Genomic DNA, 15,756 nt, shown 5'->3' with positions numbered 1-15,756 from the left:
ATAACTTTACCTTGCCACCCCTCCATAATCAAGACCTTCTTCCCCAGGGAATATGATCCATAGTCTCCTGCGGAGGTCCTGTGCATTGAAGCTCATTATCTACAATGGAGAGTCAAATTAATATGGACAACATAGGTCAGTGTCAACATGCTCATTTGGGAGGATGTTTACTCACTTGTTGGAACGAGTCCTCAAACAGGGTTTTGCGGGTGACAGTGATCTTGATGTGCTGAGGCATTGACAATTGCTGGACAAGAAGAGGAAATCATGTGATTTTGAAGCATGTGACCCCCCCACACACGTGCCAACAAAAATAGCAGGTCATTGTTCATTTAATTATGTCACTGTGCATTGGAATTCATGTTGTTCTGTTGACCATAAAAACAATGTCACTGTTTAACCACTCAAACTCAGAAGGCATGAGACCTACCTGGCACCAGAATCTGAAGTACTGGACTTTGGCTTTAAAGTCTCGAACATAAGTTATCTGGGGCCCATTTTCACTGTTGGAGAGAGAGAGAGGGAAGGAAAAGGCACATTCAGTCACGCATCATGGACCAAATACTGAACTTTGTCAGATTATCTGGCTTTTACTATAGTGTATTAGAACTACACAATAATGTCAAACCATAGACCCCAGACAGTCAGAAAATGTTATGTTTTCACTACTCTGCACAGACTAAACTGATAATGATAAATGTTTAAGCCAAAGCAGGTTACAGGTGAGACGACTGAAACAGCATTCCTGTGAAAGGCACCACAGGTTATTCCTGTTAGTTGGGGAATAGAGCACAGCCAGAGCATAGTCACTGTTAAACAGAGAGCAGTCATGTTGACAGTACACCAATATCATCACTCAGGTGTGGCTCATTAGAATACTGAAAGATACAGACAGTACATTATCTGTTCAGCCCATATTAGTCATCCTAATTTGACGGTTTGGGTACAGAAAGAAAGCGTTATTATTAGCAACAGTTCCATTACTGGAGTCAAACTAGTGCCTAGGAAACAGACCCGTGTTTGCTACATAGTCTAATTTTAGTCTAACATGATGCTTACATTTACATTTACATTTAAGTCATTTAGCAGACGCTCTTATCCAGAGCGACTTACAAATTGGTGCGTTTAGTCAGAGAGGTAGTCCAATGCTTTGATAAGTGACTGTAAAGTTGGTACGTACAGTGAAGATTTTCCAGTACGAGGGTCGATGTACGTAGTGGCTCTCCTGTTGTGGTCCACAAAGTATGGGATGCCGTCGACTGTAAACCTCATCTCCCAGCCCTCTGGAAGAGGCTTCTCATTCAGCAGCCTGAGGGAGAGAGAGTGTCAACATAAAACAGGGACATACAGTAGGATATAGATTTGCACAATGTCTGAATTTACACAATTCCAGTGTATGGGCATGTGTAGAGTACTAGATCCAGGGGCCGCGCTAATCTTACACGGTTCTAGGTGTTACAGGCTAGCACCCACTGACGTTAAAAGTAGCTGTTAGGATACATTGTACTAAGAGTAGTACAGATGAACTTCTCACCCCTGAGTGCGAGGGTCCTCCCACTGTGTAGTCCGTGTGGTGTGTTGAACAAAGTACACTCTCCCGTTGCTGTCAGTTCTTTTCTCTGAGAATGTCAATGGGATGAAACAGAACAGTTTAAGTACAATCCTCAATTCATTCAAAAGTCTAGAAAACAGATTCATCTGTGACCTTTTCATGTGAGATGTGAGGTAGTGAGATCTTACCCCATCCATGTGGCAGCGGGCCCAGGGGATCAAACTGCTTATTCTCAGTGGCTGGAACCTGATCCTGGAGCTTCAGTGCACAAGAGAAGAAAGATAATAATTACCAAACAAAGTTAAATCAACTGATAAAGAGTGGTTAAATATCCCCAACTGAAAAAGGATAAACTGTTTACAGTCCAATATGTAAAACAGAGTTAAGAGAAGCAAAATGTTTTAATAAAGCTGATTATATTGTCAAACTCTCTAACTGCTAGGTTAACTGCATGGACCATCTTAGAGAGAAGCTGATAAGGCTGACACCCAAATACTATAAAATATGGTGTGGGCACTACACTAAGGCCCAATGAATTACATTTAAGAGTTATAATATAATTTTCCGACAACAGCCCTGTATGGCTTGCCAGCTAGCTAAATGAAGCGAGGGGTGAGGTAAAGTGTCCCTCTAGTTCCTTTGTTCCAAATAGACTTCCTGTAATTACCCAATCCATTTGATGGCATTATCATTTCACACAGTGCAAAGGGCAGCTGACTGAGGTAGTTAGCACAATGACTGGAAGTCTATGGATACCCATAGACTTCATCATTGCACTAATGCTAGTTAGCATTGGCTTGCGAAACTCTCTCTTACTTCCTTCATACTGGACATAAAAATTGTATCCACGAGTTCATCTGACTCTGGGGAATTAAAGGGCCTCATTGCCAAAATCTCAAAGTATCCCATTAAACTCATCACCTGTTGAGTGTTTCACATCGGTTCAGTACTGTTATTGTAAGAGCTGAGCACTTGGCTTGACCAGTCAGAGTTCCCACTTACCCCATTCACTCCAAATATGAAGCGCTGGTTGAACTGCTGCATGGCACCCTGTAGCTGGTTGCGTTGGTGCTGCCACTGTTCATAGTTCCGCACCGTCTCCATAGTGGGCCGTTGCCATGTGGTAGTTCTGGTGATGTGGTCTACAAAGTAGACCCTGCCCATGGGGTCCACTCGCCGCTCCCACCTACATACAGGGCAAAGACGAACAGGGGAGACTATATAAAGAGCTTTGGCATTTAGTATCCTCTAGTAACAGACACACTATTCTCTGCTCGTCTTGTGAACTGGTGTAAATACGTGGATTGGAAAAAGACGCAGGATATGTAAAGGGGGAGTTACCCAGAAGGTAGAGGCTCAGGACGCTCCCACGCCGTCCTCTTTTCCACATGATCTACGAAATACAGCCTTCCGTTCTGATCCACCCTCTGCTCCCATCTTCACAGGAACATGTGATTCAAAGAAAATTAAAATATTTACAACATCAGTCAGCCAACTACAAAATTAAAAAATTCAAGTCACAGCAGGTAGGGTAGAGTTTAATTATAAAAGTGATGAGACTACGTAACCCAGGAGCAATAACAACAGGTCATTGCAGTCATGACAACAGCCAAAGCCACATTCTAATCTCTTAAGTTTAACAAAGCATAACAGGAAGATGATCCTGAGGGTGGAGTTGTATTGACACCACGAACCGATTAACAGTGTGTTTCTGCCTGCCAAATCACCATGGACGGTTTGACCCTTACCCAGGAGGCAATGGGCCTGCGGCGACAGCGGGGGCTCTGGGGGGGCCTGGGGTTACACTGTCTGCTTGGCTGGCTGCTATTGCTTGGCTCTGGTCATGTGTAGGGGGTGGGGCGTTGGGGTCTGGTACTGCAGGTGCACTGACTGGGGTATCTGAGCTGGGGCCATCGCTTTCTTCAGTTGGAATGGATCCATTAGAGGATGCTGCAGTGAACCAGTGAATGAGAAAAGAAAATGGAGTAAGTTTGAGAAAACAAAACCACCTAGTGTAATTTTCTGCCATTATCTGACAAACGCTTTAATAGTAGACATATAAAGCTAAATATTATACCAATAAATCCCCAGGAGCATTGCTGTTGGTCTGAAGATGGGTTATGAGTTTGACCGCCTCACCTGGAGAGGAGGTTGGTCTGCGCGGGGTGGGTGGAGGGGGTCGGGAGGGCCTGGGGGGGCGTAGAGGATTACCCCTGGAGCCCCCTGCTGACAGAGCGGGAGACCCTTTGCAAGACCCTGTGCCATTCACTGCGACCGCACAACCATTTGGGGAAGCTCTGTGCTCCAAACCATCCACAGAAGGAGAGCTGTCTCTATTCCGCCTGCCACAATATCAACTATTAACTTTGGAGCACTGACAAGACAGTGTCGATATACAAATATAAGCAAGAGTATCATTACCACAGTAACCATGAATAAATAATATGCTTACTTCACATCCCCGTTTTGTTGCGATTCCCCATTCGATGTACCTGAGATCCAGAAACACAGAGTTGGGAACTGGATGTACTGAGGGGAAGGTGGAGCTTATTTTCTGGGCAGGATGGGAAAACCCTAACTCTCCCTACAAATCAATACAGATAACACTGTGGATAACATCGCACAGAGCAGACTCACTTTGGGTGTTAGCCTCAGCAGCAGACGCAAACATCTCTGGGTCCACTTGCATGCCATCCAGACAGACAGACAGGTCCCCCACGACATCGGTCTGGTCTCTGTCTGCACTCAGCTGCAGCGTCTGCACCACCTCAGAGACTGGGGGGGAAAAAACATGGAACAAAAGCATTGGTTATGTAACAAAAGCCCTCCTTCCACTCAGCTCTTCGCCTGTCAAAAGCCGTTATCAGCCCTTTGAATCATCCTTATCTGCCACTTTACACCAGGACTCGAACGAGTTTGGGACATGAGGGACAGTACTGCATGGATAGTACACCACAAAGACTATGACCAATGTTTCTCTCTGTTATCACCTTATCAAATATACCTTCAACAAACTAGTGGATGGAAAAAGCGCGAAGAAGGACTTGATTACCAACAACGACGAGACAGCCTTCAGGGAAAATAACCTCACACTCAACGTCAACAAAACAAAGGAGATGATTGTGGACTTCAGGAAACAGCAGAGGGAGCACCCCCCTATCCACATCGAAGGGATAGCATTGGAGAAGGTGGAAAGTTAAGTTCCTCGGCGTACACATCAAAGACAAACTGAAATGGTCCACCCATATCCAGAAGGCCAAGTCAGTACAGGTGCATCAAAGCTGGGACCAAGAGACTGAAAAACAGCTCTATCTCAAGACCATCAGACCGCTAAACAGCAATCACTAACTCAGAGACTGCTGCCTACATTGAGACCCAATCAATGGCCACTTTAATAAATGGATCACTAATCACTTTAAACAATGCCACTTTAAATAATTGCACTTAATAATGTTTACTAATCTTACATTTACTCATATCACATGTACAGTGGGGAGAACAAGAATTTGATAACCTGCAAAATCGGCAGTGTTTCCTACTTACAAAGCATGTGGTGGTCTGTAATTTTTATCATAGGTACACTTCAACTATAACAAAAATCTAGAAAATCACATTGTATGATTTTTAAGTAATTCATTTGTATTTTATTGCATGACATAAGTATTTGATCACCTACCAACCAGTAAGAATTCTGGCTCTCACAGACCTGTTAGTTTTTCTTTAAGAAACCCTCCTGTTCTCCACTCATTAACTGTATTAACTGCACCTGTTTGAACTCGTTACCTGTATAAAAGACAACTGTCCACACACTCAATCAAACAGACTCCAACCTCTCCACAATGGTCAAGACCAGAGAGCTCTGTAAGGACATCAGGGATAAAATTGTAGACCTGCACAAGGCAGGGATGGGCTACAGGACAATAGGCAAGCAGCTTGATGAGAAGGCAACAACTGTTGGCACAATTATTCGAAAATGGAAGAAGTTCAAGATGAAGGTCAATCACCCTTGGATTTGTTGTAGATTCTGTCTTTCACAGTTGAAGTGTACCTATGATAAAAAAAATTTACCTCTACATGCTTTGTAAGTAGGAAAACCTGCGAAATCGGCAGTGTACCAAATACTTGTTCTCCCCACTGTATATACTGTATTTTATACCATCTATTGCACCTTGCCTATGTCGCTCGGCCATCGCTCATCCATATACAGTGGGGCAAAAAAGTATTGTCAGCCACCAATTGTGCAAGTTCTCCCACTTAAAAAGATAAGCCTGTAATTTTCATCATAGGTAGTACACTTACACTATGACAGACAAAATGAGAAGAAAAAAAAAATCCAGAAAATCACATTGTAGGATTTTTTTATGAATTTATTTGCATATTATGGTGGAAAATAAGTATTTGGTCACCTACAAACAAGCAAGATTTCTGGCTCTCACAGACCTGTAACTTCTTCTTTAAGAGGCTCCTCTGTCCTCCACTCGTTACCTGTATTAATGGCACTTGTTTGAACTTGTTATCAGTATAAAGACACCTGTTCTCAAACAGTCACACTCCAAACTCCACTATGGCCAAGACCATGGAGCTGTCAAAGGACACCAGAAACAAAATTGAAGACCTGCACCAGGCTGGGAAGACTGAATCTGCAATAGGTAAGCAGCTTGGTTTGAAGTAATCAACTGTGGGAGCAATTATTAGGAAATGGAAGACATACAAGACCACTGATAATCTCCCTAGATCTGGGGCTCCACGCAAGATCTCACCCCGTGGGGTCAAAATGATCATAAGAACAGTGAGCAAAAATCCCAGAACCACACGGGGGGGACCTAGTGAATGACCTGCAGAGAGCTGGGACCAAAGTAACAAAGCTTACCATCAGTAACACACTACGCCGCCAGGGGCTCAAATCCTGCAGTGCCAGACGTGTCCCCCTGCTTAAGCCAGTACATGTCCAGGCCCATCTGAAGTTTGCTAGAGAGCATTTGGATATTCCAGAAGAAGATTGGGAGAATGTCATATGGTCAGATGAAACCAAAATAGAACTTTTTGGTAAAAACTCAACTCGTCGTGTTTGGAGGACAAAGAATGCTGAGTTGCATCCAAAGAACACCATACCTACTGTGAAGCATGGGGGTGGAAACATCATGCTTTGGGGCTGTTTTTCTGCAAAGGGACCAGGATGACTGATCCGTGTAAAGGAAAGAATGAATGGGGCCATGTATCGTGAGATTTTAAGTGAAAACCTCCTTCCATCAGCAAGGGCATTGAAGATGAAACGTGCCTGGGTCTTTCAGCATGACAATGATCCCAAACACACCGCCCGGGCAACGAAGGAGTGGCTTCGTAAGAAGCGTTTCAAGGTCCTGGAGTGGCCTAGCCAGTCTCCAGATCTCAACCCCATAGAAAATCTTTGGAGGGAGTTGAAAGTCCATGTTGCCCAGCAACAGCCCCAAAACATCACTGCTCTAGAGGAGATCTGCATGGAGGAATGGGCCAAAATACCAGCAATAGTGTGTGAAAACCTTGTGAAGACTTACAGAAAACATTTGAGCTCTGTCATTGCCAACAAAGGGTATATTACAAAGTATTGAGATAAACTTTTGTTATTGACCAAATACTTATTTTCCACCATAATTTGCAAATAAATTCATTAAAAATCCTACAATGTGATTTTCTGGATTTTTTTTTCTTCTAATTTATTCTCTCATAGTGTAAGTGTACTACCTATGATGAAAATTACAGGCCTCATCTTTTTAAGTGGGAGAACATGCACAATTGGTGGCTGACTAAATACTTTTTTGCCCCCTTGTAGCTATATGTACATATTCTCATTCACCACTTTAGATTTGTGTGTATTACGTAGTTGTTGGGGGAATTGTTAGATTACTTGTTAAATATTACTGAACTGTCGGAACTAGAAGCACAAGCATTTTGCTACACTCGCAATACCATCTGCTAACCATGTGTATGTGACCAATAACCTTTGATTTGAAAATTGGCAGTGGACTGAACTCACTCTTTATGAGGGGAAAGTGGTGCCTGTGCCGTGTGTGTGAGAGATAACTAGCACACAGACACAGTACAGGCCTTCATCACATAGCCAAGCAAGGTATGCATAACATGATACAAGGAAGGCACTCACTTTTCATGTCGTTGGCTTTGAGTGTTTCGCTGACCTCGAGAGCTGCCATGCCTAACAATATGTCCGACTTCAAGGTCTGGTGACTCCATACTCGGAAGATTAGCTTGCTAAAAGGAGTGACAATTCTATTGACAAGATGAAAGACAGACAATGAATGACAGTTAAATCACTAAATATAGCAGATATTGTAGGTGAGAGGCAATATATGAAAGCGTCTAAGATGATTGTCTATGTTATTTTTCTACATTTCTTGTATTTTTTGTTGCCTTAAAGCACTTTGAGATTCTTTATGTAATGAATAGCGCTATAAAGGCTGAATATATTACTATTATGATTATTATTCCATTTTAAGAAATGTTTCAACAGTGTTAGCGGGGAGACTAGAAGCAAGTGTCCATGCCTACTCTAACAGCTGCTAGTTAGATCCTGAATGCTTGCAGGAAAACACAGTTGTGGAAGCCCATCAGCTTACTACACCATAGTATGACTGCTCTGAATACACCACACCAAGACATACTGAAACAGAAGAGTGGCCTACTCTAAATTAAGAAGGGCCAGTAGAGTAAGAGTCCAGAACTATATAATGAAGGGATTGATTTTGTGGATGTGTTGGCACTTGCAACTACTACAGGTAACTGCCAAAATAATGTAAACACTTGCGTAAATGAGGAACACAAAGTATATTGAAAGCAGGTGCTTCCTGCTTCCTGAGTTAATTAAGCAATGAACGTCCCATCATGCTTAGGGTCATGTATGAAAATGCTGGACAGGCCATTATTTTGGCAACCATTGGTACGTCCCCAGGAGGTGACATCCACAGGGCACGAGTGGTCACTGAATGGTTTGATGAGAATGAAAATGATGCAAACCATATGCCAGTCACCAGATCTCAACCCAATTGAACACTTACGGGAGATTCTGGATCGGTGCCCAGGACACCGTTTTCCACCACCATCAACAAAACACCAAATGATGGAATTTCTCGTGGAAGAATGGTGTGGCATTCCTCCAATAGAGTTCCAGACACTTGTAGAATTTATGTCGAGGTGCATTGTGGTGCCAAACATCCTATTAAGACACTGTTGGTGTTTCCTTTATATTGGCAGTTACCTGTATATCATGAGTGGATCCTCAGTAAACCCTGTACACTTGCCACTTGTGTAAAGAATTTGTACTCAAATTAAGAAGTTGTTCTCAACACTGACTGTCATCAAAAACACAACGGCAACTTACACTGTGAGCGGCTGCTTCCATTTGGGACTGTGGGTGTTGTTGCATTTCTCTGTCTTTTTGGACTGTCCATCAACGGCCACTTCAACATATGGACTGGGGCCAAACCAATTCTTCCTGTTTTCTTTCAGTTTTGCTGACAGCACTGAGGAGATGTAAAAAAAAAAAAAGTGTCAATTAGGGCAGAGCTAGAAGTTAAGACGGTCTGGTAGGAGTTAGTTTGATAGTACTTCGGGTCTATTATGTTTTTATAGAGTGTAGACAAAATAAACAGTCCACACCCTGAAAAACTTTTTTACTAAGGACTAAAACCTTATACTACAATACAAAACATGGCTATGCAACAGACTTCAAAACCAAAATAAAAAAGGGAAATATAAAATCAGACACTATACGTGCATCCTAATTCTCCAAATGTCACCTTTTAATTTCCATTCTGAAGAAATCCAAAATATGACACGACATAGACTACGTATTTTGAAAATTACAGAGATCATGAACAAACCCATAATTTGCAGTTGTGCCTTCATGGGGTAGCCATTCCCAGGGCCTGGTTTAGCAACGCTGGAGGCCATGACATAGGGCTGGCTACCTGCAACAAACAAACACACATTCAGTAAACCATTCATTCAAAGGTTCAAAGCACATTCCATACAATGCAAGTCATAGCTTTTCCATCCTTACTTCTAGAAATTATATTTTTGTTCAATGCATTGTGACAAATGCTTTACAATGTTATAGACATTGGGCTATCTAATCTTTACAGGCGTAATGGAACAAGAACATAAAATATCATGGTCAGCATTACATTAGATAACCACCCAGCGACTAAAACACATTGACCTCTTTTGAATGGTAATAACATGATATTGCTATAAAGCATAAAAGATTATGCTTGTACCAGGCATTAGCCAACTAGTCCTCGCTACAAGGTCAGAGTCTGGGTGTCCAACTTATCCAGCTGAGTTAAGAAAAAAGAACGAATAAATAATGAATATACAAAACAGTACCTAGATGTGTGATCGATACTATGATTCCTAACAACAAATAACTCTGCAGTCTGGGTTTACTTACACCTATTGACATCTACAGTGCATTCGAAAAGTATTCAGACCACATCCCCCTTTCCACATTTTGTTAAGTTACAGCCTTATTCTAAAATGACCCCCCCCCCCCCCCAATCTACACACAATACCCTATAATAAAAAGTGATTGTTTTTATGTTCGCAAACGTATTAAAATAACAAAAACACCTTATTTACATAAGTATTCACACCCTTTGCTATGAGACTAGAAATTGAGCTCAGGTGCATCCCTCTTCCACTGATCATCTTTGAGATGTTTCTACAACTTGATTAGAGAACACCTGTGGTAAATTCAAGTGATTTGACATGATTTGGAAAGGCACACATCTGTTTATATAAAAAGGTCCAACAGTTGACAGTGCATGACAGAGCAAAAACCAAGCCATGAGGTTGAAGGAATTGTTGGTAGAGCTCCGAGAGAGGATTGTCAAGGCACAGACCTGGGGAAGGTACCAAAAAATGTTTGCAGCATTTAAGGTCCCCAAGAACATGTTCTCCATCAATTTTAAAAGGAAGTTTTTAACCACCATGACTTCTCCGAGAGCTGGCCCCACAGCAAAACTGAGCAATCGGGGGAGAAGAGCCTTGGTCAGGGAGGTGACCAAGAACCCGATGGTCACTGACAGATCTCCAGAATTCCTCTGTGAAAATCTTCCAGAAGGACAACCATCTCTGCAGCACATCAACAAATCAGGCCAGAGGGATGCCACTCAGTAAAAGGTACATGACAGCCCGCTTGGAGTTGGCAAACGTCACCTAAAGGACTGTCAGACCATGAGAAACAAGATTCTCTGGTCTGATGAAACCAAGATTGAACCCGGACCTGAATGCCAAGCATCACGTCTGGAGAATACTTGGTACCATCCCTACGGTGAAGCATGGTTGTAGCAGCATCATGTTGTGGTGATGTTTTTCAGCGCCAGGGACTGGGAGACTAGACAGAATCGAGGGAAAGATGAACAGAACAAAGTACAGAGAGATCCTTGATGAAAACCTGCTCCAGAGCACTCAGGACCTCAGACTGGGGCGAAGGTTCACCTTCCAACAGGACAACGACCCTAAGCACACAGCCAAGACAACGCAGGAGTGGCTTCAGGACAAGTCTCTGAATGTTCTTGAGTGGCCCAGCCAGAGCCCGGACTTGAAACCGATCGAACATCTCTGGAAAGACCTGAAAACAGTTGTACAACAATACTCCCCCCATCCAACCTGACAGAGCTTGAGGGGATCTGCAGAGAAGAATGGGAGAAACTCCCCAAATACTGATGTGTCAAGCTTGTAGCGTCATACCCAAATAGACTCAAGGCTGTAATCGCTGCCAAAGGTGCTTCAACAAAGTACTGAGCACAAAATTCTCAAATGTCTAAAAACCTGTTTTTGCTTGGTCATTATAGGGTATTGTGTGTGTATATGTATTAGAGGTTGACCGATTATGATTTTTCAACGCCGATACAGATTATTGGAGTACCCCCCCCGGTACCGATTAATATATATATATATATATATATATTTGTAATAATGACAATTACAACAATACTGAATGAACACTTATTTTGACTTAATATAATACATCAATACAATTAATTTAGTCTCAAATAAATAATGAAACATGTTCAATTTGGTTTAAATAATGCAAAAACAAAGTGTTGGAGAAGAAAGTAAAAGTGCAATATGTGCCATGTAAAAAAGCTCATGTTTAAGTTCCTTGCTCAGAACAGATCAAAGCTGGGGGTTCCTTTTAACATGAGTCTTCAATATTCCCAGGTAAGAAGTTTTAAGTTGTAGTTATTATAGGACTATTTCTCTCTATACCATTTGTATTTCATATACCTTTGACTATTGGATGTTCTATTAGGTAATTTAGTTGTGCCAGGCTAATCTCATGAGTTGATAGGCTTGAAGTCATAAACAGCGCAATGCTTGAAACACAGCAAAGAGCTGCTGGCAAACGCAGGAAAGTGCTGTTTAAATGAATGCTTATGAGCCTGCTGCTGCCAACCACCGCTCAGTCAGACTGCTCTATCAAATCATAGACTTAATTATAATATCACACAGAAATACGAGCCTTAGGTCATTAATATGGTCAAATCCGGAAACTATAATTTCGAAAACATTACATTTATTCTTTCAGTGAAATACGGAACCGTTCTGTATTTTATCTAACGGGTGGCATCCCTAAGTCTAAATATTGCTGTTACATTGCACAACCTTCAATGTTATGTCATAATTATGTACAATTCTGGCAAATTAATTACAGTCTTAGTTAGGAAGAAATGGTCTTCACACAGTTCGCAACGAGCCAGGCAGCCCAAACTGCTGCATATACCCTGACTCTACTTGCACAGAACGCAAGAGAAGTAACACAATTTCCCTAGTTAAAAGAAATTCATGTTAGCAGGCAATACTAAATAAATATGCAGGTTTAAAAATATATATACTTGTGTATTGATTTTAAGAAAGGCATTCGTGTTTATGGTTAGGTACACATTGGTGCAATGACACAAATTCACGAATGGGCTTGTTAAATCACCCGTTTGGCGAAGTAGGCTGTGATTAAATGATAAATTAACAGGCACCGCATCAATTATACGCAACGCAGGACAAGCTAGATAAACTAGTAATATCATCAATCATGTGTAGTTAACTAGTGATTATGTTAAAATTTCTTGTGACTCCCCATTCCGGGTCCGGGAGCGTAATCATCGCCTGACACTAATTAGCATAACGCAATGGACATAAATCTTCCTAGAAAATCTTCCTATTCATGAAAATCACAAGTGAAATTACATTGGAACACAGCTTAGCCTTTTGTTAATCACCCTGTCTTCTCAGATTTTCAAAATATGCTTTACAGCCAAAGCTAGACAAGCATTTGTGTAAGTTTATCGATAGACTAGCATAGCATTATGCCTTGCTAGCAGCAGGCAACCTTGTCACAAAAATCAGAAAAGCAATCAAATTAAATCGTTTACCTTTGATGAACTTCGGATGTTTTCACTCATAAATATTCTAAATTAGCTCCATAATGTCAACAGAAATATGCCAAACGTTGTTTATAATCGATCCTCAAGGTGTTTTTCAAATATCTATTCGATAATATATCCGTCGGGAGAATTCGTTTTTCAGTAGGACCGATTGGAGTAATGGCTACCTCTGTATTTTACGCGAGAGTCACCCTGGGAGCCATCAGGTGACCACTTACGCAATGTAGCCGCCTACGGCTATTCTCCAACATAAATGCGTAAAACTACGTCACAATGCTGTAGACACCTTGGGGAATACGTAGAAAGCGTAAGCTGGTTGATAGCACATTCACAGCTCAATAGGGACTCATTGGAACGCAGCGCTTTCAAAATATGGGGCACTTCCGGATTGGATTTTTCTCAGGCTTTTGCCTGCAACATCAGTTCTGTTATACTCACAGACAATATCTTTACAGTTTTGGAAACGTTAGTGTTTTCTATCCAAAGCTGTCAATTATATGCATATTCTAGCATCTTGTCCTGACAAAATATCCCGTTTAAAATGGGAACGTTTTTTTCCCCAAAAATGAAAATACTGCCCCTAGAATCGCAACAGGATTTGTTAAGATTGATCGTTTTTTTTACAAGAGACGTTTAATGCTAGCTAGCACCTTACCTGGGCTCCTTGCTGCATTCGTATAACAGGTAGTCAGCCTGCCACACAGTCTCCTCGTGGAGTGCAATGTAATCGGCCATAATCAGTGTCCAAAAATGCAGATTGTTATGAAAACTTGAAAATCGGCCCTAATTAATTGACCGATTAATCGGTCGACCTCTAATATTCATGAGGGAAAAAATGATTGAATCCATTTAAGAATAAGGCTGCAACATAACCAAATATAAAAAAAGTCAAGGGGTCTGAATACTTTCTGAATGCACTGTATAATCATGCTTGCTCTCTGGAAAATGCCACAAGAGAACATTAAACGGGTGGAAATAGCACCAGGAAGCATAGCCTAGTCTTCTTTCCTACTTTGTGGTAACTTCACTGTGCTTCTGCATAATGTATGTTCCCCCGCCTACCTCCCCTGTGCAAATGAGAGAAAGAGCTCTGGATAAACTTTCACATTGACTGTACCCAGAGTTAATAATTTATCAGTACTGATTCTGTGGCCCACAGAGAAAGGATCTGTGTGTTACTCACAGTGATGGACTGCTTTGCAAGCCAGCTAAATGACTCACAACAAGTCAGGAGCTCATCAGATGAGACAAGGAAGAAAGATTCACCATCAGCCAATGACTGTGTTTCTGTGAAAGTGTCAGATATTCCATAAACTAATCAAACAGTGAATAAAATATGCTATTATTACACTTACCACAGAACTGACAAAAATCTACTGATATACACACAGGCATGTTTAACTGTTGTTTAAAAACATGGAATGGTTACAGAGCAACATTACAAAAGGAAGAGCTCTGAATCTTGAAGAAATTAACTTATAAATACTTTATTAACTTAATACTACTGTCTTACCCATCATAACACACAGTGCATTTGTGAGAGGTTAACTACATTTACCCAGCCCCACCCCTCAGCTCACAAAACAAAGTGGAAAGGTAAGGCTGGTGAAATGACAAGAGTATGCCGTTATTTACACAAATGTGACCAGATGACAGCAAGAGATCTCACGTCACCCCGCTCCTCCGCTCTCTCCACTGGCTTCCAGTTGAAGCTCGCATCCGCTACAAGACCATGGTGCTTGCCTACGGAGCTGTGAGGGGAACGGCACCTCAGTACCTCCAGGCTCTGATCAGGACCTACACCCAAACAAGGGCACTGCGTTCATCCACCTCTGGCCTGCTCGCCTCCCTACCACTGAGGAAGTACAGTTCCCGCGCAGCCCAGTCAAAACTGTTCGCTGCTCTGGCCCCCCAATGGTGGAACAAACTCCCTCACGACGCCAGGACAGCGGAGTCAATCACCACCTTCCGGAGACACCTGAAACCCCACCTCTTTCAGGAATACCTAGGATAGGATAAAGTAATCCTTCTCACCCCCCCTTAAAAGATTTAGATGCACTATTGTAAAGTGGCTGTTCCACTGGATGTCTTAAGGTGAACGCACCAATTTGTAAGTCGCTCTGGATAAGAGCGTCTGCTAAATGACTTAAATGTAAATGTAAATGTAAGAGATACCCAACTGCATCTTACTCAATAACAATATTAGGGCTGGATAGTATAAACACAGATAATAATGGCTGCATTTAGTTTGCCATCGTTAGGATGACGTTATCGGCAGGCGCATGACATTGTCAAAAGGCTTAGTGACGACCTGTTTGATTGACAAGGAAGGAGGCTAACGTTAGCTTAGCTAGCTGAGTAGCTAGCTCGGTCTCAAAATGAGTGAAATGACAACCTTGAAACTCCAAAATCTGATTGCCAACTAAATGTTATTTACATATGCGGCATTCAACTCCGGAATGCAGAGTTTGTATTCAATATCTTTGAAACGGTGTTGTTGTTTACGTGTTAAATGTCATCTGGCAACTGATCGCAAAAAAAGCTAGCTAGCTCGTGTCATGGCTGGCTAGCCCAGTGGAAGAGTGAGTTTGCAAAATATTGTGGTTGAGGACTTTCCACCTCGGTCCTTTCGCTTACCCGAATCCAAGGGCAGAAGAAGTTCAAGACGTGACGTTACAGGCAACTTTCCGCAATATCCCTGTCTGTTTTGGGTTCTTTTGCGGCTTCACTTCAAGAAAGAAACTTCCACCATCTTCGTAATCGTCT

General features: G+C 42.0%; 1 protein-coding gene across 2 annotated transcripts in view; it reads right to left on the bottom strand.

The window, feature by feature from the left end:
• The window catches only part of LOC115102288 (E3 ubiquitin-protein ligase Itchy-like), a 22,715-nt gene extending 6,959 nt beyond the window's left edge, over positions 1 to 15,756 (bottom strand). Inside the window, exons 1-16 of one of the 2 annotated variants that reach the window (XM_029622081.2) lie at positions 15,628 to 15,756; positions 9,427 to 9,513; positions 8,925 to 9,066; positions 7,692 to 7,816; positions 4,190 to 4,327; positions 4,005 to 4,044; positions 3,692 to 3,894; positions 3,301 to 3,502; positions 2,894 to 2,989; positions 2,555 to 2,738; positions 1,741 to 1,810; positions 1,535 to 1,619; positions 1,181 to 1,309; positions 431 to 503; positions 176 to 247; positions 11 to 99 (exon numbers count right to left, since the gene is read on the bottom strand). In XM_029622081.2, coding sequence (XP_029477941.1) covers positions 11 to 99; positions 176 to 247; positions 431 to 503; positions 1,181 to 1,309; positions 1,535 to 1,619; positions 1,741 to 1,810; positions 2,555 to 2,738; positions 2,894 to 2,989; positions 3,301 to 3,502; positions 3,692 to 3,894; positions 4,005 to 4,044; positions 4,190 to 4,327; positions 7,692 to 7,816; positions 8,925 to 9,066; positions 9,427 to 9,496 — 1,718 coding nt within the window. In that variant the 5' untranslated portion in view covers positions 9,497 to 9,513; positions 15,628 to 15,756. The remainder of the gene's footprint in view (positions 1 to 10; positions 100 to 175; positions 248 to 430; positions 504 to 1,180; positions 1,310 to 1,534; positions 1,620 to 1,740; positions 1,811 to 2,554; positions 2,739 to 2,893; positions 2,990 to 3,300; positions 3,503 to 3,691; positions 3,895 to 4,004; positions 4,045 to 4,189; positions 4,328 to 7,691; positions 7,817 to 8,924; positions 9,067 to 9,426; positions 9,514 to 15,627) is intronic. The other variant, XM_029622084.2, reaches the window with a different exon arrangement.

The sequence above is a fragment of the Oncorhynchus nerka genome, linkage group LG20 (assembly GCF_034236695.1).
Source record: "Oncorhynchus nerka isolate Pitt River linkage group LG20, Oner_Uvic_2.0, whole genome shotgun sequence".
NCBI lineage: Eukaryota > Metazoa > Chordata > Actinopteri > Salmoniformes > Salmonidae > Oncorhynchus > Oncorhynchus nerka.
This window is presented reverse-complemented; position numbering and strand designations above follow the sequence as displayed.